This window comes from Rhinoderma darwinii, chromosome 13 (genome assembly GCF_050947455.1).
Source record: "Rhinoderma darwinii isolate aRhiDar2 chromosome 13, aRhiDar2.hap1, whole genome shotgun sequence".
Classification (NCBI taxonomy): domain Eukaryota; kingdom Metazoa; phylum Chordata; class Amphibia; order Anura; family Rhinodermatidae; genus Rhinoderma; species Rhinoderma darwinii.
This window is the reverse complement of record NC_134699.1, coordinates 26313307-26338454: the sequence shown is the minus strand read 5'-3', so window position 1 is coordinate 26338454 and position 25148 is coordinate 26313307. Positions and strand designations below refer to the sequence as shown.

The following is a 25148-nucleotide window of genomic DNA, read 5'->3' as shown; positions in this document are numbered from 1 at the left end:
ATGATTAGAAAATCCGTAGCTCGCTCTGATTTCCATGCAGAAAATTTGCAGCAGCATGGGGATAAGCTTTTTTTTTTTTTTTTTTTTAACATCTCATTTACTTGCCTGCAACAGTTTTCCTCCCGCAAATCCGGATGGAAAGTCTGCAACAAATCTGCTACGTGTGCATGGGGCCTTGAATATGCAGTAAAATTGTCATCACTGTTGCATAAAGCAGGAAGAAAATGCTTGGCCTGAGTAACAAAGGCATTTTATGAATTACAGATTATGGCCCTGCAGTCATTCCATTAGCTTGATGTTCTGTATAGATTCCAGGATCCCATGTATCTTAAGCCCCCACCTCTCCGGCTTAACACAATTTCCCTGTTTTAATCAGTCTTAACAGTGCTTCTCCCTAGAGGTCTGCATCCTCAAGGTTGCCTCAAGGTGATTTAAGACTGAATTTTTTTGCGACTTTCAGTCCATAGAGGAAGCTGTCATAAAAAGCTTTTCATAACAAATGTATAAATTTGGTTTGCACCAAAATGTATTCTACGATCCTGTATCCCGCTGGAATAATTTATGTTTTAGAATTAAACGTTTATTCTACTAGAAATTCCTTTCTGTGCCCAGATAAATTCAATTTTTCTTTGAGATATATGCACCTTTACCCTGAAAATTTAATATTCTAAGCTAGAGTAAAATGTGCTTGTTATATAGTTTATACAAAGCCATTATAATTTTTCATTTTACATAATCCTAAAAGTATAAAATGCATAAAGCCAGACATTAAAGGGGTTGTCTGGTTTAGAATAGATAATAGTTTGAGAATCTGTCACCTCTCCTGATATAGTTTATATAATATTATTCCCTATGAAATAACAACAATTCTACAGCATATTTTCTTAGATTCTACATTGTGCCGTTCCTCTGTTATTCCTCCTAAAATGTATAAATTGACAACTGGGTGTTACCAGTTGGGGGTGCGTCCCTATAGACTGACACTGTCCAATCAGTGCTGACTGAGTGACACTGTGTGGCCACGCACCTTTGACAAGGGGAATGGTAACACTCAGTTGTCAATTTTTTCGTAAAATTCTAGGAACAATAACTGAGGAATGGCATAACACAGACTTGTATATAAATATGCTCCGGAATTGTTGTTTAATGGGGAATACAAATATTTACTAAAATAGACATTAAGACCTGTCACCTCTCCTGACAAGGTTAGATGATGGTCCTGAAAGCAAACTCCAATCTTTCAGCGCAGTAGTATACATGATCTTCAGATAATGTACAGCTTTATTGTTCTATGCCTTTTTACGGAAAGAATAACATTTGACCAGTTAAATGCATCGAATTATCCCTTTTTTATGACAGGAAGCCTATATTGCTGACTTGGATGCCAAGAGTGGAGCAAGTCTAAAACTCACCATTTTGAACCCACGTGGCAGGATCTGGACCATGGTTGCTGGTGGAGGAGCCTCAGTTGTATACAGGTAAGCGGGCCAAAAATTGCCAATTAGGGTCCTTTACAATAGAGTATGTGGTTTGTACATTATTACGCCTTGTACCGGAAAACCTCTTTAAGCTAATCCACTTTCTCGAAGACCTCCTTGAAATCCCAGAGATACTCAGTGTGCTGACTTTTCTTTATCTACTCCTCTCGCTAGTGATACCATCTGTGACCTGGGAGGGGTGGACGAACTAGCTAATTATGGGGAGTATTCGGGAGCCCCAAGTGAGCAACAGACCTATGACTACGCCAAGACCATCCTGTCTCTTATGACCAGAGAAAAACATTTGGATGGTAAGAGACCGTCTAATGTATTTACTGAGAGATCCGCCTAGATTACTTCTACAACTCTGCCTGTATATTCTTGATATAGAAATGGACAAAAGCAACAAATCCTTTATAGATCGATATTACAAAAAGATATTTTAAGTTGTAGGTATTGTAGCTCAACACTTTCTCCTTCAAATCTGAAACGAACATGGTTAGGGCTCAGCCACACATCCTTGTCCCTTTTATACGGCTGCAAAAAAAACTCACTGCATACGAATGAGTTCCGTGTGCGGTCCGTTTTTAACGGACCATTGACTAGAATGGGCGAGACAGATCTGCAAAAACTGACAGCCCTGCCCTGGGTTTTGCGGATCGGGCACATGGATCTATCAAAAAAACTAAATAACGGATGTGTGCATGGCTCTATAGAAATGAATGGACCAGTTGGATAGCACACTGAAGGAGTTAACAGATTAAGCCCTCAGCTTCTTGGACATGGGAAGTTCTGCTCTTTACTATAACTTCGGGACTTGGTTATAGGTTGGTTGATATTTATTAAAAATGTCCCGTCTTTGTTTAGGTAAAATCCTGATCATAGGAGGTAGTATTGCGAATTTCACCAATGTCGCTGCAACTTTCAAGGTGAGTTGTCAGAGGGTCCTAGATCTGCAGTAGAGAAAATTAAAAAGGATCTTCATTGGGAGATCGAGATAGAGAGAGATGTATATAATATATATATTATTTTTTTCCCCTGGCCCCAGGGTATTGTTCGAGCAATTAAAGACTTTCAAGGACCTTTGAAGGAACATGAGGTTACAATATTTGTGAGACGTGGTGGACCAAATTATCAGGAGGGACTTCGTGTGATGGGTGAAGTAGGTGAGTAGATTAGGAAAAAAACAGGACTTTTTTTGTATAGGCAGCATGATTTTAAGACCAAATTAAGAGTACATTAAAACTTTCTGTTCAGGTGCTTTTCAAACCAGTATACAGTATATTCTTTTGCATCCTCTCATAAAAACCGGATCAGAATCTGAACCGATTGCACAAGAAAAATCTTAGGAAGAAATAGGAATAATGGGGCAGATTTACGAATGTTGTAAACTTTGATAAATTTGGCGCATTTTCTGACTGCCTTGCCTAAGTGGTGCATACTGTATAGTAATTTGGCGCATCTTACTACACACTTTTACCTTATAACGCCTATTAGTTGGCTTAGTTTACGCCAGTTCTTTGCACTAAATTTTCTGCAGTGTTGCATTTTAGGCCACACTTGTTTTCCACTAGATCGTGCCCCTTTTCCAATAAGCCACGCCCCCTCGTCGAGCATGTCCCCAAAAGGTTGTGTATGAAATTCCGTTTTTGTTTTAAAGTGACACAAATATATGTCTTTGCTTTATTCTGTGGTGTGGAAAAATCGGCAAATCGGGATTGTGAATAATGCTCAGTAGGATTCCAAATATGTTACGTTGACTATTCTACAGTAGATTATCTTATGCAGCACTTTGGTAAAGCTTGCCCTGGTTTTCTTAGGTAAAACCACTGGAATTCCAATTCACGTGTTTGGTACTGAAACTCACATGACGGCCATTGTGGGTATGGCCCTGGGCCACAGACCAATTCCAAATCATCCTCCCACTGCAGCCCACACTGCCAACTTTCTGCTAAATGCCAGTGGCAGCTCCTCGGTAAGTCAGAAATTTTCTAAACCATACATTTTACAATGTAAATTGGCAAAGAGATGAAACGGGAAATAAAAATAAAAAAATCTTAAAGGGGTTGTCCGGGAATAAATAAGTTCCCATTAGTTTGTTTTAGCATTAACCAAACAAATACATCAACCGATCTATTGGATGAAACATAACAAGGTGTGCTATATACAATGTACTGGTAGATGATGGGGTTCAGTCACAGTTGCAAGATTTACATGCGGCCAGCGAGGGGGGGCGGGGGCTCAGCAATCCTAAATCATGCAGATTTTTAACTACAGCTCTATTAGGAAGTTCGTTTTATATGCAATAACATAAACACTGTTCATTACGTTAAAGGGGCTGTTCTTTTGTGATCAGTGTATTGTCAATGGACTCTACTAAAAAAAAAAGGGCTGTCCAAAGTGTTCATCTGCTGCGACCCCCAGCGATCAGCTATAATCTGTGGGAAAACATGACCGTAAGTGTTCAATTTACCTGCAGTGCCTCCTCAGGTGAAATTAAGCATTACACAGTACTCATTCATAGCAATGGGTTTCTGTGAATTGCAGGACTAGTCCTCCAGAGCCACTCAACTCTGGCCAAGAGATAAGGAAGCTGGACAGGGGACCCCTCTATTAACAGAAAACCCATTTTTATATACCCTGACAGGAAATTTTAACTAGACAACCCCTTTTAACAAACTGTAGGCTTCTGTATATGGCTTTGTATCAGACCATTTGATCTACTTTCCTCCAGACTCCTGCACCCAGCAGAACGGCATCCTTCTCCGAATCACGCCAGGAGGACATCACTCCAGCAAAAAAGGCCAAGCCAACTATACCCAGTGGTAAATACTTTTTGTTTCCCTTTATTAACTGTTAGCCATGTTTTCTGTTATCTTTAGAATAATCATTATAATCCTATAATAATTCAAAATAATGTGGTCGAAATTTATGTTCATACCTTTGGTCATTATTGGAGACATTCTTGCAAAGGATCAGTTTTCAAAAATCACAAATATTTGGTTAGAACCCTTTAAAATTTCCCAAATTGAGATGAGGCTTCATTGTCCTTCTGTAGTTTACTGGCTCTTGTATGTAGACAGTGAAGCTGCCTGGGGTACTCCGTGTGCAGGGGACCTAGAGCTTCTGATGTTTTAGTATCATTTAGTACCCCTTAAAATACTAGTATGTGAACAATAGTGCTGGTTTCACTGATACAAAAAAAATACCGGCGCCCCGGTTCCACCACACTTAACGTGCACTCTATGGAAGATGAGAAGTTTAAAAAGGTTTTATGTATATGAAGCGTATTCAGTGTATGATAAGTTCTGCAATTTTCTAATATACTTCCGTGACATTTTTAAGAACTCTGTTTGCTGTCAGTGAAGGTACATGCCTCGTAACAAGAGAGCTCTTTGAGCAAGACACCTGTGTGTGCTCTGCACTAGATCTGTACTGAGGCTTCCAACCTCTGGATGTTAACAAGAATGTTTCCACTCACTGACCGCAAGCGGAAATCTTGAAAATGGCAAGGAATTGCAAAACAAAGTATACGTGACAGTTGCAGAATGTTTCATTTATACAAGCTGTGCACGGCTTCAGAGCAGTGTCATAACTGAACACACTGATTTTTTTTATTTTTTTTTATGATTTTCTTGAGGGTCTACGTTTCTATTAAGGTTTGCTTTTTCATTTGTTGATACTACAAGGACCATAGACTGGTTCTAGTCAGTAGATGATTGTAAAACCATGGGAGAAATACTGCCAGTATTAGTGTATGTATAGAATGGGACTCGTTCAACTACATTCTCTTAAGCCGCCATTATGGGCATGCACCCTAACGTTCTCATTTTAACAGATCCAGCGGCTGTACATGGACCAACTAAAGGTAGGCTAGGAGATGAGAGCTGGGTGTTGGCTGTACTCTGTCTCGGTCTGCAGTGTGGTCTTACAACCTAGTGTGTGTATTCTGCTGCCCTTCCCCTCCATTCTATTCCTTTTTGCAAAACCTACTTAAAACCAAGACGAACCGTTGACCTGTGTAAATAAATGTGGTGCATTTCAGGACTCCCTCCAGCAGACCTGATTCTACAGTAAAGTAGTTGGGTTTGGTCATGTTTAGCCGGAGGGTCTCTTCTCCCCTTCACGTACATGGTTGTAGGATTCATAACTAGGCTACTCCTTTCACTTGGATATAAAGAACAGGGTCTGCTTTTAGTTTGACTTCACAAGCTTTTTTGCTGCAACCAAGTTCCATCTATTGGGCCTGTACTATACTCGACAATAACGTCTGTCTGTGGCTATCGGCAAGTGCTATCTGTTGTCACATAGACCCCCTTTAAATCATGTTAATTGCCTTCTGTCAAACGTATACATCAGATGGATTCCCGACGTATACCCGACGAAAGTCTGCAACATATCCCACAGTATATGCATACAGTGGGATGTGTCACCCGAACAGCCACCATCCCCCTCCCAGAGCGCTCGGAAAAGTGCCTGATGTCACTGTCCATTTATGGACAGTGATGTCAGGAGCTTCCACAGGGCCGTAGTCCCCGTCCAGAGTGCTCTCTGATGCTCTGCCCGTATATGGACAGTTGCGTCACTGGATTTTCCCAACATAAAAGTTAAAAGGGAACCTGTCACCAGCATTTCACCTATTAAACCAGCAATACCTGGTGGAAGTGGGTGAAAAATCATTTTTATTTAACCTATAATTATCTTCTTAGTCGGCTCTGTACCTTTTTAGTATTCCATTTTTTTTGGTGTTCGTGCACCGCCTGCTAATGAGCATAAGAGAGTCATATCTTCGTTCAAAAAGAGTCATATATTCATTCCTCAAGCCTTTCCAAGTTAACCCCGCCTCATTACCTTTGATTGACAGCTCCTCGCATCCCCCCAGAACACACGAAATTCCGCGCTTGCGCATCGATATCCTGTTTTGGTGCATGCGCACAATGGGACAACATATCGATGCTTGCGCAGTCACTAGATTTGATGCCCGGACAAGCAGGGAAGGATATCAGACTATACATGACGGGCACATGCATGCTATCTCAGATGAGATTTTGGCATTCAGGGCAAGCAAGTTTTCGGCGGTGGGCAAGCATAAAAAGCGGAACGAACGAGACTGCCGGGTTATTACCATAATAGGCGCAAAACGTTTGCAGGCTGTTATTTATGGTCGGAGGAGTTTAGGAGAGGTGATAACGGCAATTAACTTTTGACCGCAGCGGCCAGCAAAGGGTGAGGAGAGTTCAATAGGTGAAATGCTGGTGACAGGTTCCATTTAAACTATACCTGTGACGGATGCCAAACAGTGCCATCTGTCACCCATAGGCTCCCATGTTAAAAAAAAAAAACCTGTGGTATTCTTTCTTTATGGGATTCTGCATGATGGAATAGCGTAGTCTACTAAGCCATTCCATCCTTAAAAAATAAAAAAAAATACAACCCGGCAGAGATCGAGTGCACTCTTTGGGCTTTTGTCGTGCTAATGAAGCCCTATGGACAGGTTTATCATGTATGACAGGAACTTTCCCGACGTATGCGATAAACAGAGGCCCAAAACATGATGTGGAGGAGGCCTCACTGTTAACTTGAAATAAACCTACGTGTCTCCATAGGAAACGTAACGATGGAGCGGTATAAATAGTCAAAACCTATGCAAATGGTTGGGAAGGTTCAAAGTCGTTCTCCATAAAATCTTTGAAAATCTAAATATTGGGATGACTATTTAAGAAATATTGCAGAGATCTCCTCGGAGGATAGAGAAGGGGGAGATGTAAGGAATTAAGGGTTTGTCAACTTGTATTGATATTTATAATTTTATTTAATGAAAATGTTAATAGGATTAGTTCTTCTAGATAGTAATGAAACCATTAAGGGTCAATGCACACAATGTGTGTTACGTGCGGCAAAACCGCAGCGTAATACAGTACCAGCATAGGCAATAAGATTCCAGGGAATCTCCTGTCCGCGCTGCGGTAATTTTCGGGGCGTAAATTGACCCGCGGTGCGTATTTTCAAAACCGCGGCATGTCAATTTATCTTGCGATTCCGCTTGCGAATTCTATCTCCCTAGTTCAGGAGAAATACGCAGCAAACCCTGCAGCATGAAAACGCTGCGATTTACGCAGCAAAACGTAAAAACGGCACTGAAAAACCCATCAAAATACGCACCTTCATGTGCGCTTTTTTTTTAATGCAAATTTCTTGCAGATTTGCTGTGGAAATGCATGCACATAGCCTAAAATGGTTACAAGGATTGTTTGATGCTAAAGGACTAGTTGGACCAAGGGAAATTTTGAAACACCCCAAGCCTAGTGACGTGCCAAAATTCTTCAAGTTATGTTAGCACTTTGGATTTTTTGCTTGACTTGTTGGCTTTGATCATTGTTTTTGTCACGGACTCCTCTGCAGGTTCATTAAGTGTAACTGGAAGCTCTGGGACATGAGGCTCTAACGGTCTGTCATCTTGTAGCTTATTTCCAACTTTGTTTTCCAAATTAATAATATGATTTGCAGATATGACACTTTTTTTTTTTTCTTTTTCTAGAAGGTTAGAAGAGCCTAAAGCGACCCTACAGTCTCAGGACAATATTATAAATGTGATCAGGTATATGGCGTAATATTACCTGGTGCCCTCCAGTTAACCCCCCCCCCCACCCTTATTCCGTGGATCTGCTGTTTTAGGGCCCCCTCTGTGTTTTCCCAAAACGGCTGTTCTCGGACTGAGAATGGTGTTTCTCAGACACTCCCTCCGTTCACGGATTGGACGGAACTGCTGTGAGCAGCTCTGGCCGATCCAAGAACAGTGGCGGTGTCTCAGACCCGTAGTCTAAGAAGCACTGCAGCCATTTTAGGATAGAACAGAGGGGACCCTAAAACAGCAGAGGAGCACCAGGTAATATTACTCAATTTACATTCTTTTTCAAATGTTGTCCTGGGACCGGAGGGTCGCTTTAATAATGGTTTTGATGGATTTAAAGAGGCTCTGTCACCAGATTATAAGTGCCCTGTCTCCTACATCATCTGATCGGTGCTGTAATGTAGATAACTGTGGTTTTCATTTAGAAAAACGATAATTTTGAGCAAGTTATGAGCAATTTTAGATTTATTCTAATTTAGTTTCTTAATGGCAAACTGGCCATTTTTTTTAACTCTTTACCAATTGGGCGTTGTAAAGAGAAGTGTATGACGCTGACCAATCAGCATCATACACTTCTCTCCATTCATGTTTAGCTGTACTCACAGCACAGGGAGATCACGCTGTGCTGTCACATGCTCCCACAGTAACTTTTTTTTTTTTAAATCAAACAACTGTTTATTGAAAATACACAATATACATCTGTCATCTGCTATAAATCCACATTTAGCAGCAAAATAAAATTTACATTACACATATCATCTTTTCGTATAAATTCTGTGTATACATTACATATTTCCCATATGGTTCTTTAATAACATCCCCACCCCCCAACCTTAACTCCCTTCCACACCCCTTCCCCCCCTGCGCGTCCATGTCTCTATCCCTTGGTATATCTCACTCCACTTTTATTGACCTCCCAATCCATAGTATTGTGCCCATTTACCCCATTGCTTATCATATTTATGAATCGCTCCACGTTTCATATAAATTCTTCGCTCCCTCCCACAGTAACTTTACCGAAGTGCCTTGAGAGTGAATAGACATTGCCTCCAGGAAGGATGCGATGTCTATTCACTCTCCCGACACTTCGGTAAAATTTCTGTGGGACTTACTCTCAGCACAGCGTGATCTCGCGAGATCACACTGTGAGTAAGTCCCACAGAAACTTTACCGAAGTGTCGGGAGTGTGAATAGACATCACATCACATCCTGGCTGGAGGCGATGTCTATTTGCCCTCAAGACGCTTCTGTAAATTTAATGTGGGAGTAAGTGACTGCACACTGATCTCGTGAGATCTCACTGCGCCGTGAAAGAAGCTGGGCTGGAATGAAGAGAAGTGTGTGACGCTGATTGGTCACTGATTGGTCAGTGTCATACACTTCTCTTACAACGCCCAGTTGGTAAAAAGTAAAAAAAACGCCCAGTTGTCTATTAAGAAACTAATTAGCATAAATCTAAAATTGTTCATAACTTGCTCAAAAATTATCGTTTTTCAAAATAAAAACCACTGGTGTTATCTACATTACAGCGCCGATCAGATTATGTAGGAGATAAGGCACTTCTAATCTGGTGACAGAGCCTCTTTAACGACCCTGACAAAAATAAGTAAATAAGCTCATAATGTTATGCGATGGTGGTGATTGGCTAAATACTAAATTAATTGGAATGCAAATCATATTATGAATTATAAACAATATTACGAAAACAAAGGTGGGAAAGGTATTCTGCATCTAAGGCTCCATAGATGTGTAAAGGTCATCCTCTATGTGCTAGGAATCCTTCGGTACTAGGGCTCGCTGTGCGCTCCTTGTCCTATGCCACCTCTCTGCTTGGTTTCATTGCTGTGTCCATTGTTGCCATTATTTCACTTTCTTGGGCACATGCTAATCAATTTCCTTGTCCTTTTTTCAGCTAAGGCAACTACTCTGTTCAGCCGGCATACCAAAGCTATTGTGTGGGGCATGCAGACCCGGGCTGTACAAGGCATGCTGGATTTTGACTATGTATGTTCACGTTCTGAACCGTCCGTTTCAGCAATGGTTTATCCTTTCACGTAAGTCTACGACTAATGGCACTATCGGTTACGATGCAATTCTTAATCTCTGTATGTTGGAAATCTATGAATAAAGACCATGATGAAACTGTTCATATCTAGACATCTTAGTTTTTAATGAAGCTGGAATATGCACTAAAAATTGTTTCGTTTCTCTTTTTTAAACTTCACTCTATATTTTAAACACACATGCCCACATATTTCAGCCCGGTCGGGATCATATTTCCACATATTGTGGTCTTTAAAGTGTAAAACTTTTGACACGTCCTAGTGACATGTCCGATGTCTTGACCGGTGGGGATGGCGGTGTACGGACTCATAAACTTTCTATTGAGCCGTACACCACTCCGAGGAAAGCCGATCAGAAACTAAGCAACACAGTGATCGGTGGGGGTCTCCATGCTCGGAGCCCCACCGATCAAAACTTCTGGCAGTTCGCTATGACATGTCAAAAGTTTTTTTTTTTAAAAGGTTTAATTACCCTTTAAGGTATGGGCCTTAAAGGGGTTGTCCCAGAATCGACAATTATCACCTATGAACGCGATAGGTAATAATTTGTCTGACCGCTGGGACCCCCACCAATTCAGAGAATGGGGGTCCCGAACCCTTAGATCGTCACTGCACCCCCTGCAATAAGTCGGCGGCCGAGCATGCGGACTGCCAGTCCATTTACGGTCTATGGGACTGATGGAAACAACCGAGTGCTGGACTTGGCAGTGTTCCATCATTACCGTGCATGCTCGACTGCAGCTCCATACAATTTCCTACTCGTGGTCTTGCAGTGAGCAGAAACGGGGATCTCCGTTCTCGCAATCCGTAGGGGTCCCGGTGATCTGACAATTATCACCTATCCTGTGTATGGGCGATAACTGTTGATTCTGGAAATATCCCTTCAAATTACCCAGTGATCCTAATTTGCTTTTTACTTTCTTACTAGTGGAGATCATAAGCAAAAGTTCTACTGGGGTCACAAAGAAATCCTTATACCGGTTTTTAAGAACATGGCTGATGCCATGAGAAAGCATCCAGAAGTAGATGTTCTTATCAACTTCGCCTCTCTAAGGTCTGCTTATGACAGCTCCATGGAGACCATGAATTACCCTCAGGTCAATATTTATTCCAGTTTATTTGTAGTTGTTACGGTTTTGTTAAACTGTATTCTTAGGAGTCTTTTGTCTTGTTAATAGATCCACACTATTGCAATAATTGCTGAAGGAATCCCAGAGGCTTTAACCAGGAGGCTTATCAAAATGGCTGACGAAAAAGGGGTCACAATTATTGGACCTGCAACTGTAAGATTTGCCTATAGTATTGGGTATTTGTCTTGAGGGAGGAGGGTGTTTCATATTTTCAGTCTGTGCGTTCCTTGTTGGTTTTTCCAATGGGGTCCATTCCTTTTTTATGTAAACCATTTAATCAGGATATTCTATATCTAACCATTTTTATAGTATGGTTAGATCCAGGTATTTTAATCCTGAATCCGCTCTGGATGCATTAGGTCTTACAACTGGTGTAAAAAAAAATAACCATGTTAGGCCCCCTGCAGATGGGGTGGAAATGTTGCCGATTACAGTACCAGCCATGTGGGTGAGATTTGTACATCCACGTAATGTACTTATTCTCTATAGGTCGGTGGCATCAAACCTGGTTGTTTCAAGATTGGAAACACTGGAGGAATGCTGGATAACATCCTGGCCTCTAAACTTTATCGCCCTGGAAGTGTGGCTTACGTATCGCGCTCTGGGGGTATGTCTAATGAGCTTAACAACATCATCTCCAGAACCACGGATGGAGTTTATGAAGGTGTAGCCATTGGTGGAGACCGGTAAGGGCCTTAGGACTACTTGAGATATTAGACACTTGATCTCTCGTGGAATGTATAGATTGGACCATAACAAAAATGTTTAATATTGTGCCCATAGCTCTTCTTCTTTTTTTTTTTTTTTGCATATTTATTATTTGGTCAGGACCATTTTATTCAGTAACGCCTTATTTCTTTACTACCAGGTATCCTGGTTCCACCTTTATGGACCATGTTCTCCGCTATCAAGACACTGAAGGAGTTAAAATGATTGTAGTCCTTGGAGAGGTGGGGAATTTTTTATGTTTTTGAAACTTTAATTTTCTTCTGTGCTTTGGCCAAAGATAACCCTTTTCATGACCAAGGGTCATTGATGCCCATGTGTCCAGGTCAAATTTTCAAAAAAAATGTATATGCACTTCTCTAAACGATAATATCTTTTGGAACTGCTTTGAATATTACAACTATTTTTACAAGAGTTATCAGGCTTTCATTTTCTAGATTAGTTTAATTCCATGTTTTTAATTTTTATTGTGGGCAGACCAATCACTAAAAATTTTTTATTTTCATTATATATATTTATCTATATTTTATATGTACATAGACGTGCTGTTGCAACTCTAACAATTAGTCGTCTTCTCTCTCCTGGATCACTGTGAGGGGAGACTGAAGAAGGCTAAGCATTCAGAGCTGCTTAGTTGTTTTTTTTAGCAAACAAACTCTTCTATGATCATCATGATTAGACAGTCATGGTGACCGCTCCTTATCTGCCCAGATAACGAGCTTACTGGCTCTGTTATCTCTGGGCAGGAGACCTGGACCGAGGGGGGAGGTGTCAGCACAGGGTGGAGAGAGCCAGGGGACAGCTGCTTCAGTGTGAGCAGTGCTGTACTTATAAGCCCAGTGTCATCCAAAAAACACATGGTTGTTTTATGAAACGAAGGGGAAGAGCTGCCGACAATTGTAGAGAGAGCCGGCACATAGATTAGGTCAGAGCTGCTCACGCTGAAGCAGCTCTGCACACATTAAACCCTGTTGCACACTGCCAACGTTTATATACGTGACAACCGCACGGGGCGTCGGCAGTTGGAACGTATATAGCCGTATGTCGTGAAGGGGTTAAAGGTCTACAAATCGTCTTCGAAGTGCAGTTAAATGTGGCTGAAGGCTTTTTCTTCTTTCAGATTGGTGGCACAGAGGAATATAAGATAAGTCGTGGTGTTAAAGAAGGAAGACTCACCAAGCCCATTGTGTGCTGGTGCATCGGAACCTGTGCAACCATGTTCTCATCTGAGGTATTCAGAGGAAATGTATACTGTGTCTGTAATTTGTTCAGTATGCTTAATCTAACTGAAATATTTTCATTACTACTTTTTCAAATTCGAGCAAAGAAAATTTATTTTACATGCGGTGGTTGCTCCAGTCGAAGTCTATATGGATGATGGAAACAGCCGAGCAGTGTACTCGGCTGTCTACGTTAGCCCGATAGACATTGAATGAAGCCGCAACGCACATGCGTGACCACCGCTCCATCCCAAATCCTCCACACTTCGATCATGCAGTGAGAAGGAATAGGGACCGGATTCCCGTTCTAGAGATTGGTGGGTGTTCCAGTGATTATACATTTATCACCTATCCTGTGAGAGGGGATAAATGTTAATTGTCTGAAAACCCCTTTAATTTGGCATCTGATGATCCAGAGATTCTGATCAATCAGATTGTGTTTTAGGTATAGACTTACAAGACGGTCTGGAATGTTGTAAGTCTATAAACAGAAGGCCGAACAGATATAAGCAATAATATAGATTCTAACGCGAGAATTGTACATAACTAGTGCATGCTGCGCATTACTCTGCACGGACGGAAAATCAGAGATGTAAATAAACCCATTGACATGGGCTGATGACTGGAAGTGAGCGTTCCATTCCCCTAAAATCTTATTATCTCACAACATGTAATAATAACTGATCCCAATCTCCAAAACCCCTGAAGATACTCATACACTTCTATGTACTGCAGTGATGTAAGATGCATTAGAGTAAAATCAATGCTGGAAATGCCTTTCCTTTACAAACCTCATGTTCGGGCTCATTAAGTACCTTTGTCCTTATTTGTTGAATTTGTTTCATCTGTATAGAATTTTCTTCAATACTGAACTGTTACCAACCTATATATCTGACTCACAGGTGCAGTTTGGGCATGCTGGAGCATGTGCCAACCAGGCATCAGAAACCGCAGTTGCCAAAAACCAGGCCTTGAAAGAAGCAGGAGTGTTTGTGCCACGCAGCTTTGATGAGCTGGGCGATGTAATTCAGTAAGTGGGACAACCAATAAAAGCTTTTGAACTTCTATTGACATCTGCGTCGGAGGCTTTGTTAGGATCCTCCGTCTCGGATTCCGTCACTTTTGCTGGAAAAAAAATAGCGCAGCATGCAACACCATTTTGCCAGACAAAATGACGGAAACCCAACAAAACATATAAAAGTCAATGGGTTAATTGGGGCGCAGTTGGTTTCCATCATGCGACGGATCCAGCGCTTACAGTATTCTGCTAAGACGGAGCAGAACAACGGAACCCGGAACGCAGCTGTGAACTCGGCCTAAAGCTCTAAATTTTTCTTCAACATTTAACAATATTTTCATCTGTAATGTGGCTTTCTTGAATGATTCACATTTATGCAGTGTGACAAGGAGAAATGGCCAAGCGTAGTTGTTGGGGAAGGGGTGGCTCAAATGTCACCAGGGACTGTAGTCAAATTGAGACGTTGTAAGTTTTTATTGGTTCTATTTGATCTCTACGGCATCTGTTGTGTGTGTATGTGTATGTGTGTGAAAAAAATAAAAAAATAAATTTTTTTTATATATATATATATATATATATATATATATATATATACACACACACAAGTCAAAGAATAGGCAGCACTCCTGGTTCCTGGTCTATTCCCTAGGGCTTGCACCCACACTTTACTGGTGCTGCTGGATTCGTTTTTTGTCTATATGTGTGTGTGTGTATATATATATATATATATATATATATATATATATATATATATATATATATATCTCATACCTGTTTAGTTCTTTACAGTACTTTAATTGCTTTAACGCCTATGACCATTAGACTACGATATAAATGAATTGAACTCTCTGTACTTTGTTTAGATCAGTGTATGAAGATCTGGTTGCGAAGGGAGAAATAGTGCCAGCAGAGGAGGTACCACCCCCAACAGTTCCAATGGACTACTCATGGGCAAGGGTAGGTGCTCTTGATTAGAACATTCCATAACTAAAAGCAAATCATTAGGAAAAAAAGTATTGTATGGATAAAATGGAAAAATTCTTTGATAAGATGACCTATTATTTAACCCCTTCCCTACGTATACTTACATCACAGCCAGGTAGGGGAAATATGGAGTAGGCTCATGGACAAAGCCTGCTCCATACAACAAGGGTGTCCCCTGTATGTCACAGTCGAACTTCACTGTAACAAGCGAGATTGCACTCGAGTGTGATCCTGTAGATGCTGCTGTCAATAGCGACCACGGCATTTAAATAGTTAGAAAACGTGGGGCAACCCCCTGTAACGTGGCCCCCCCCCCCCCACTTGTGACGCAATTGCAGGGTGCCGATGGTTGACACGGCAGCCTGGGGGCCTAATGAAGGTACCCAGGTCTGCCATCTTTGTACTCCTTAGTGAAGTGTGTCAGAGTTTATGTACTGTAATACATTAGATTTGCAGTATATAGTGCTAGCTATCCGATTCAAGTCCCCTAGCGGGACTAATGAAAAAAAAAAAGTAAAAATTTGTTAGTTTAAAGTTGTGTGTTAACATTAGTTAACACATACGGTAAACCGTGTAAAAAAAAAAAGTAAATGTCAGAATTGTTTTTGGGTCACCCCCTCTCCCACAAAAAATTGAATAAAAGGTGGTCAAAAACTTGTATGTAACCGAAAATGGTACCACTAAAAACTACAACTCTTCCTGCAAAAAATATGTCCGGATACCGCTCAATCAACAAAAAATAAAGTTATGGCTCTCAGAATTTGGTGACACAAAACAAATTATGTTTTTTTTAAATTTAAACTTTTACCTTGTAAAATATAAAAAAAAAACTATGCAAGTTTGGGATCGCTGTGATCGTATAGGCCTGCAGAATAAAGTTAACGTGTCGTTTTAATTGCACTGAGAACGCCGTAAAAACTAAGAGCAAAAAACAATGGAGGAATCACTGTTTGTAGTTTTTTTTTTGTTTGTTTTTTTCCGCCACACAGAATTTTTTTTTCCCGTTTCCTAGTACATTATATGGTACAATAAATGGTTTCATGAAAAACGACAACTTGTTCTGCAAAAGTCAAGCCCTCATACCGATGGAAAACTATTGGAAGGTGGGAAGGAATAAATGAAAATCTGAAATATGACTGTGGCAGGAAAGGGTTAAATTAAAGGTTTCCGATTTGTGTGTGTGTGTGTATGTATATATATATATATCTCGTAAACCTTTAATTTAACCCCTTCCTGACACTTTTCAGCAGTCCTGAGATCACTTTTCAGGACTGCTGAAAAGTGATCTCTACAAAACAGGAGCTGTCAGTCTATCACGACGTCAGTGACCAATATGTGTAATTTTATTTTTTTCCAATTTTCCTGAGACATTTCACATATTGGTCACTGACCTCTTGATAGACTGACAGCTCCTGTTTTGTTGAGATCACTTTTCAGCAGTCCTGTCATTATCACAGAGCAGGATTACAATGGAAGGTAATACCTATAAAAAGATAACAGGATTAATAGGAGATTCTCCCCCCTTCCTGGACAGTGACCTCTCCACATTTCACAGAGCATGCCCACTCCACTCTCCAATGGAAACCAATAGGTATTTTTTTTTTTTTTTTTTTTAATGTCCATGTGGCTGCAATAAAGCACATATCTGAACTAAAGTTCCATCAGCAGCTCAAGCAAGATGACTGCCCCATAATATTGTAAAGAAAATAGAATAACATTATTGTAAAATAAAAACACTAGACAAATATTTTTTATTTTTTTTCAAAATCTAGTTTTCATTGGAAATGAAAAATATAGGTGACGTTATATAAGACAAGCCGATCTTTTACATTCTGTTATCTTCTGGTTTTTCTCTTCAGGAGCTGGGACTGATCAGAAAACCTGCCTCCTTCATGACCAGTATCTGTGATGAGAGAGGGCAAGAGCTCATTTATGCCGGGATGCCTATAACCGATGTTTTCAAGGAGGACATTGGGATTGGTGGCGTGTTGGGACTACTTTGGTTCCAAAGGCGGTGAGAGTTTTTTTTTTTTTGTGATCTATATGTTGGTTATTATTATTAAAGCTTCTTCATTTTCACGATTGTAAAGTGAGACTCGCCGTGATTTTTTTATGACCTGGAATAACCCTTTAAACTTTGTAGACATAATTCTAGTAACCGTTTCTACTCCGTCCAGGGTACCCAAGTATGCCTCCCACTTTATTGAAATGTGTCTGATGGTAACAGCAGACCATGGACCAGCTGTGTCTGGAGCCCATAACACCATTGTTTGTGCTAGAGCTGGCAAAGATCTGATCTCCAGTCTTACCTCTGGGCTTCTCACCATAGTAAGTTCTCCATGAAACTTTAGTGCAGCTTATTTGCAGGGGGAGGTTTTACTTCTGTCATAATATTTTACATTGCGCTAACATATAATTCATTTATTTCACAGGGAGATCGGTTTGGTGGTGCCCTTGATGCTGCGGCCAAGATGTTCAGCAAAGCTTTTGACAGTGGTCTCATCCCAATGGAATTTGTAAACAAAATGAAGAAGGAGGGAAAGCTTATTATGGGTATTGGTCATCGAGTCAAATCTGTAAGTGTCCCATATATTCACTAACTTTTACTTGCTTAATTTATGATGTGTGTATCCGTTCTTCCTTTTTTTTTTTTTCCTAATAGGAAAGAATAACCAGTTGCTATGTATTCCAGTTCTCGATATTTTTATTTATTTTTATTTTTATTTCTGGTGCTCCTTTGTGATTTTCAGATAGGAAATCGTTATTGGTCCTTTTTTTAATATTTTTTTTTTATTTTTCAGATCAACAATCCAGACATGCGAGTACAGATCCTGAAAGATTACGTCAAACAACACTTCCCTGCTACTCCCTTGTTAGACTATGCTCTGGAAGTGGAAAAGATCACTACTTCAAAGGTTGGCCAAAATATGTATCATTGGCGCATACCTGACTATGCACTAGTATAGTTCATAACCCAGTATGCTTCTTAAACGGGTTGTCCTGGTATTAAATATTATTGCAATATAATTTCGCATTAAGAATTTATTCGTTTTGTAATTTACCTTCTGTTATAAAAATTCTCCAGTTGAAAGAAATTCACTTTTACTTCATTATAATGGCGCCCCCTAGCGTTCAATCTGTATAGTAGTTTTCACGTTCTCCTGAGCTGAATGAGGGAGGTTGCACATTCTCCGTTCCACTCTCGAACTGCACCCGACCAATAGATAATGCTTTCTCTGCTTGTCCGTAAAGAATCAGGTTTTAATTAGGAATACAGCTTGTAGTGTGGATGGAGACTCGCACAGTAAGAACCACACAGGAGAGTCAGCAGTATGCTTAGATGAAGAAAGTCTGCATACAGCACTGCTTACATACAGCGTGGAGCTCTCCCCATCGTCTCACTGTGTGTAAGCTGTGGCTCTCCCTCTTCTTGATTTAAATAAGGATGGGCTCCCCTTCTAAAAAGACATGTAATAAGGGGCATTTGTAAAGCTTCTCCAAATGAGGAGGAGGCAGTGAAACCGAATGATCGGCCCATACAAGATATGACAAGGAGAGGGAGGAGCTTCAGCAGAAAGGCTCCGCCCCTCACCTGCCAGCCTGAAGAAAATCTAGCAGAGCAATGAATGGGGAGATCTCTGGACCCATGTGAGATCCAGGGCTGCTTCTGACTTTGTTATGCACTATATTATGTTTGATTTTTCCTTTTTTCATGAATTCTGGGACAACCTCTTTAAGTATGCGACTATAATATGTACACATCTTGAACCTATAATGCATTCTGTATACATTCTAGTGAGCATCTCACAGATCACACATGAGAACCGCCGGATCCTGCTAGACCTAGTTCATCTATCGTTGTGACATAAGTCATATTATCTTGGCTGTTTTTCTCCTGAATCTGGAGTAGCTTTAACTACTCCACCTACATGGGGAAATTGTTGTGTAAAAAATATACTGTTTGACACTGGTCAGAAAATAACACCAAAAAACTAAAGAAATTAAGAAACCAAAATTATTTACTTAAGGACATGGCCATTTTGGGTCTTAACAATGCAGCAAAAAAAAATTTAAAATTTTATATATATTTTTTTTTCATCACTGCATTAAAAAAAAAAAAAACAAACATTTTTGCCGTAGTCGTATGATGGTTTGTTTTCTGCAGGACAAGTGGTTTGTTCTTCTTCTTTTTTTTTTTTTTTTTTTTTTTTTTTTTTTTTTATGGCACAATTTTTGTAAGGCGGAGAAGAGGTTTTGTTTTTTTTTTACTACTTTCTACTACTGTTTTTTTCTGAACGTTTTATTTTAAAATATTGAAATACATTTTATTAAGTCAGGGTTAGACATACAATGCATTTGGAAAGTCTTTAGACCCTTTCACTTTTTTCACGTTTTGTTATATTGAGGCCTTGTGTTAAAATAAACTATTCCAGTTTTTCCCCATTATTCTGTTTTCACTTTGTCATTACAGGATATTGAGTATATTCCGTAATGACAAAGTGAAAACGGAATGATTTGTAATCTTTGCTAAATTATTGAAAAGGAAAAACGAAAATATTGAAGTGACAAATATTCCGACCCTTTTCTCAGTGCTTAGTTGAAGCACCTTTGGCAGCAGCGATAACAGGCTACAGTCTTGGGTATAATGGCACAAGGTTTGCACACCTGGATTTGGGGATTTCTGCCATTTTTCTCTTCAGTTCTGTCAGGTTGGATGGGGACCGATGGTGGACAGACATTTTCAGGTCTCTCCAGAGATGTTAGATCGGTTTCAATTCAGGGCTCTGGCTGGGCCACTAAAAGCCACTTGTTGTCTTGGCTTTGTGCTTACGGTAGTTGTCTTGTTGGAAGGTGAAATTTCGGCCCAGTCTCAGGTCCAGAACACTCCGGATCAGGCTTACATTAAGAATATCTCTGTACTTTGCTTCATTAATCTTTTCCTCAACCCTGACCAGTCTCCCTGTCCCAGCCGCTGAAAAACACCCCCACATCAGGATGCTGCCACCACCATGCTGCACTGTGGGGATGGTATTGGGCAGGTGACGCTTAGAATTGAGGCCAAAAAGTTCAATCTCCGTTTCATCAGACCACAGAATGTTGTTTCTCACAGATTGTCTCCTTTGGGTGCATTTTTACAAACTCCAGGCGGCTTTCATGTGGTGTTTTTTTTTTTTATGGAGAGACTTCTTTCTGGCCACTTCAAAAATTTCTAAAATTCTGTTTTCACTTTGTCATTATGGGGTATTGAATGCAGAATGATGTGCAAAAATGTAAAAAAAATTGACGTTTTTTCCCCAAGGCCTCAACATAACAAAATGTGAAAAGTGAAAGGGTCTGAAGACTTTTCAAACGCACTGTACACACATGGCAGACCTGGGGGCCTTCTTTAAAACCCTGGCTGCCATGGAAGCCCTTTCACTACACTTGTTTAGATGTCGTTTTTAATGCATGTGTCTTTTGGCTTTAAAAAAAAAATCTGGCAATGGATTTTTTTTAAATGCAGGATATATTTATGTGCTGTTTTTATTATGGCGTTTTTCACATATATGTTTGTTGTTTTTTTTTTATAGATAGTACTTTGGAAAATAAGCTAGATAAAACGCATGTACAAAATGTTTCAAAATAAAGTCACCAAAAACGCTTGTAAAAATGGCTAACATTTTTTGCTGTGGTGTGTGTGTGTGTGTGTGTGTGTGTGTGTGTGTTTTTTTATTTTTATTACAAGCATTTAAAAATTCCAATAAAATATCTGTTTGTAAAGGAGGCCTTTATAGTGTCAGACACAAAATTATTTGAGCAAACCTTTTTTTTTTTTTTTCCCCTGCAGAAACCTAATCTGATCCTGAATGTAGATGGACTAATTGGTGTGGCTTTTGTGGATTTACTGCGGAACTGTGGTTCGTTCACTAGGTAAGATTGTTGCACCATGTTCTTGTACGTTGAAGGGATTGTCCACTTACCGCACATGGAAAGATTGTGGAAATAAGGCATATGAAGGAGATCAAAAGTTTTATAATCGTATCTGTGCAGATTATGACAATCCTGCGTTGAAAGTGAGCAATCCCCTGCTAAAGATGAAGAGGGATTGATTGTTCCTTTTAAAAAGAATTGCTTAAAAAAAATGAGTCGTATACTATTGGAATGTGTACCTTTTTTATAGACTACTTGACTTTATTGCTCTGTAAGCTTTACAAAACCTCACATCTGCATTGTTTACTTGATGTGGAAATGTGACTTTTCGTTTGGTGCAATTTGAGATTGAAGTCTAGTGTGGAAAGTGTCAGTCTAGTGCCGTGCTAAAAATAGTAAAGAGCAAACTAAACTTTGTAAGAACGCTTCTAAACTACGTGCACTCTCATTTTCTCATTTTTTGTTTTAGAAGATTTTTCCCAAATTTATTTTTTGTCTTATCAGGGAAGAAGCTGATGAATATATTGATATTGGAGCACTGAACGGCATCTTTGTATTGGGACGAAGCATGGGCTTTATTGGTAAGATTATGTGGCTTAAGGCTGTTAAAAAGTTTTGGGAATCATATTTATGTTTTTCGTAGCGAATAACAATTGGAATTGTATTCTAGTGGGGATCGGTTTACACTCGCATGTCCATACAGTTATGGAGTAGGTTTATAGCAATCTATGTACAAAATGCATAAACAAGCAATCCATGTAGTAAAAAACTACTACTACCTAATCGGACAAGACATATTTGTAATAATAGAATTGCCTTATAGGGGTTGTTATCACTGTGATCGGTGCGATTCCGACACCCGGACCCTGCATTGATGAGCTGTTCCGGCTGCCTATGTGCACCGGATGTCCATGCCGAAATCAGATGGCTCCGGTCATGAAACAGGAGCAGAGCTGCAGTTCTGGAGCACGGCCGCTATGCAGTTTACGGAGCAAACTGCTTCCCGTTCCGTACACTGCATACTGTGCAATAACATCCAGTGCCCGCAGGCAGCCAGAGCAGCTGATCGGTGTGGGGTTTGGGTGTCAGACCCCCACAAATCATTTGCTGATAACCTATCCAGTGGATAGGTCATAAGTTTTCCGGTAGTGGACAACCCCTTTTAAAGGCTATGTAAACTTTTTGAATGTGAATATTTATTTATTTTTAAGTAAAAATGTCTGTCTGTCTGTCTTTACTTTTGGAGTTACAGCTGCTCTGTATTCTGTATACAGAACATCTGTACGTTCGCTGAATCCTGTACCTGTCTGGTCCGCAGGACTGACTGGTTCAGCGCGCGCAGTATCCATCTGTAATCTATCACATCTAAGTTATGAACATAACAGGTGAATCCTGCGCTTCAGACACACGTAGGACCCACTTTCACTGAACCAGTCAGTCCCGCGGACCTTACCGCTACAGGATTCAGCGAATGATACAGCTGCTCTGTATATACAGTAGAATACAAAGCTGTATCCCAAAAAGTTAAAATAATTTTTCGTAAAAATGAATTTGAAAGTTGCACAAAACACACAGACATTTAAAAAAATTAAATTCACTTTCAAAGGTTTACATAGCCTTTAACCCCTTAATGACCAGCCTATTTTAAACCTTAATGACCAAGCCATTTTTTAAGTTTTTCCATCGTCGCCTTCCAAGAGATATAACTTTTTTATTTTTGCGTCGACATAGCTGTATAAGGTCTTGTTTTTTGTGGGACATTGTATTTTTTAATAGCACCATTTTGAGGTACATATTATTTATTGATTAACTTTTATTAACTTTTTTTAGGGGGGAATAGAAAAAAACCTGAAATTTTGCCACTCTTTTTCGCGTCTTAAATCTACGCCGCTTACCGTGTGATATAAATAACACAATAACTTTATTCAGCGGGTTGTTACGATTGCAACGATATATATATGTATAGTTTTTGTATGTTTTACTACTTTTACACAGTAAAAACGCTATTTTTTTCAAAATGATTTGTTTTTGTGTCTCCATATTTGAAGAGCCGTAACGTTTTTATTTTTTTGCCGATGCAGTTGTATGAGGGCTTTTTTTTTTTTTTTGCGGGAAGACTTGTAGTTTTTATTGGTACCATTTTGGAGTAGATGCGACTTTTTGATCACTTTTTATCACATTTTTTTTAAGTCAGGATTCACAGAAAACAGCAATTTTTCCATAGTTTTTTATTACATTTTTACGGCGTTCACCGTGCGGGTTAAATAATGTTATAGATTTATAGTCGGGGTCGTTACGGACGCGGCGATACCAAATATGTGTAACTTTTTTACTTGATTTGGGTTTTTTTTAATAGTAAAGCATTTTGTAAGGGGAAAAGGTGGGTTTTTCGTTTTTTTTCACATTTTTTTTAAAATTAACTTTATTAAACTTTTTTTTTTACTTTTTTTACTAGTCCCACTAGGGTACTTTTAATATGCGATTCTCCGATCGCTATTATAATACACTGCAATACTTTTGTATTGCAGTGTATTACTGCCTGTCCGTTTAAAACGGACAGGCATCTGCTAGGTCATGCCTCCGGCATGATCTAGCAGGCATTCGCTCCAGGCAGACCTGGGGGCCTTTATTAGGCCCCCGGCTGCCATTGGAGACACAGACACTCGGCGATCGTATCGCCGGGTGTCGGTGGGGGAGAGAGGGAGCTCCCTCCCTCTCTCCAAAACCACTCCGATGCGGTGCACGCTATTGTGCACCGCATCTGAAGAGTTAAACGGGTGAGATCGATACTTATATCGATCTCACACGGCAGAGCAGGGACGCCCTCAGCCCTCAGCTGCCTCTGGCCCCTGCTCTGTTTACTTTATCCTGATGCAGTGCAGTAAAAAGGCATATGCATCAGAATAAAGCCCGCTAGTGGCCGCCGTTAAAAGGCGTATTGGCGGTCACTAACGGGTTAATCCACTAAGAACTACATTCTTTTCCCTCTGTTAAATGATGTTTTGTATTTGAGGGCACACATTTGGGCATCATACTCTCTTCGGGTGTAAAATGTTACAGTTAATGTTTACTGGTAACATCTTCTACTCCATTTTTTTTTTTTTAGAAGAATTTCATATACTGAATATATGTTGTTTTTTTTTGCAGGGCATTACTTGGACCAAAAGAGGTTGAAGCAAGGATTGTATCGACATCCTTGGGATGACATATCCTATGTTCTGCCTGAGCACATGACCATGTAGAAATTAAGAACACTCCAACTAGAATACTTGATATGTTGTCGCACACAAGATGGACGCTTCCTGTGCGCAGGCTCTTTACAGTAGTTCTTGCGTTCTCAAGCAATGCAAACCAAGACTAGCATATATGTTGCTCTTTAATGTCTTAATGTCATGGTCAGTGTGTTTTGTTTTTTTTTTGGTTTTTATTTTTTATCTCTCCACTTTTTCATTACTGGTTAATATTACATCTTTTTATTTTGACGTGTAGAGATTCACGTCATATTAAATTGTGTTGACAACTGTATTTATTAAATGGAAATGGCATTGACTTGGCGTCCACCTTTTTCTTTTAATCGTTTAATCACTTCATGTGTTTACATAGTGGAGGGAGATATCAGATTAATGCTGGGTTCTCACCTGCGTTGGTGTGTTTCATTGTTCTGCTCCATCAGAGAAGCAGAACAACGGAACAAACCGTTCCGTTGCACAACAAATACCGCCGATTGCCGACGGAACCCATTGACTTTAATGGGTTACGTCGGTGTGTCCGTGATTTTACCGGACACCATAGCTCAGCATACTGCGCTATTGTCTCAAGTAAACTCCGGCAAGCCCTGCGACTAAGGCCCCTAACGGAGCCTCCAATGCAGATGTGAACATGGCCTAAAAGCTGATCGTAACCAAACTGGTCACTTTTATAATTTCCAAGGGTCTTCGGAAGAAAAGAGCTGGGATCTGATTAGTTTGTTTCGGTAACTACTCCACGA

General features: G+C 40.0%; 1 protein-coding gene across 3 annotated transcripts in view; it reads left to right on the top strand.

Annotated features, from left to right (window-relative positions):
* Nucleotides 1-24709, top strand: part of ACLY (ATP citrate lyase) — an 86914-nt gene extending 62205 nt beyond the window's left edge. For 2 of the 3 annotated variants that reach the window (XM_075846083.1, XM_075846082.1), the window contains exons 8-29: nt 1360-1478; nt 1653-1789; nt 2346-2407; nt 2527-2644; nt 3299-3453; nt 4213-4303; nt 5317-5346; nt 10022-10163; nt 11101-11269; nt 11351-11455; nt 11792-11988; nt 12171-12252; nt 13149-13259; nt 14151-14278; nt 15130-15223; nt 17110-17264; nt 17428-17578; nt 17683-17826; nt 18052-18165; nt 21078-21160; nt 21665-21741; nt 24308-24709. In XM_075846083.1, coding sequence (XP_075702198.1) covers nt 1360-1478; nt 1653-1789; nt 2346-2407; nt 2527-2644; nt 3299-3453; nt 4213-4303; nt 5317-5346; nt 10022-10163; nt 11101-11269; nt 11351-11455; nt 11792-11988; nt 12171-12252; nt 13149-13259; nt 14151-14278; nt 15130-15223; nt 17110-17264; nt 17428-17578; nt 17683-17826; nt 18052-18165; nt 21078-21160; nt 21665-21741; nt 24308-24402 — 2559 coding nt within the window. In that variant the 3' untranslated portion in view covers nt 24403-24709. The remainder of the gene's footprint in view (nt 1-1359; nt 1479-1652; nt 1790-2345; nt 2408-2526; nt 2645-3298; nt 3454-4212; nt 4304-5316; nt 5347-10021; nt 10164-11100; nt 11270-11350; nt 11456-11791; nt 11989-12170; nt 12253-13148; nt 13260-14150; nt 14279-15129; nt 15224-17109; nt 17265-17427; nt 17579-17682; nt 17827-18051; nt 18166-21077; nt 21161-21664; nt 21742-24307) is intronic. The other variant, XM_075846084.1, reaches the window with a different exon arrangement.
* The last annotated feature ends 439 nt before the right edge of the window (nt 24710-25148 follow it).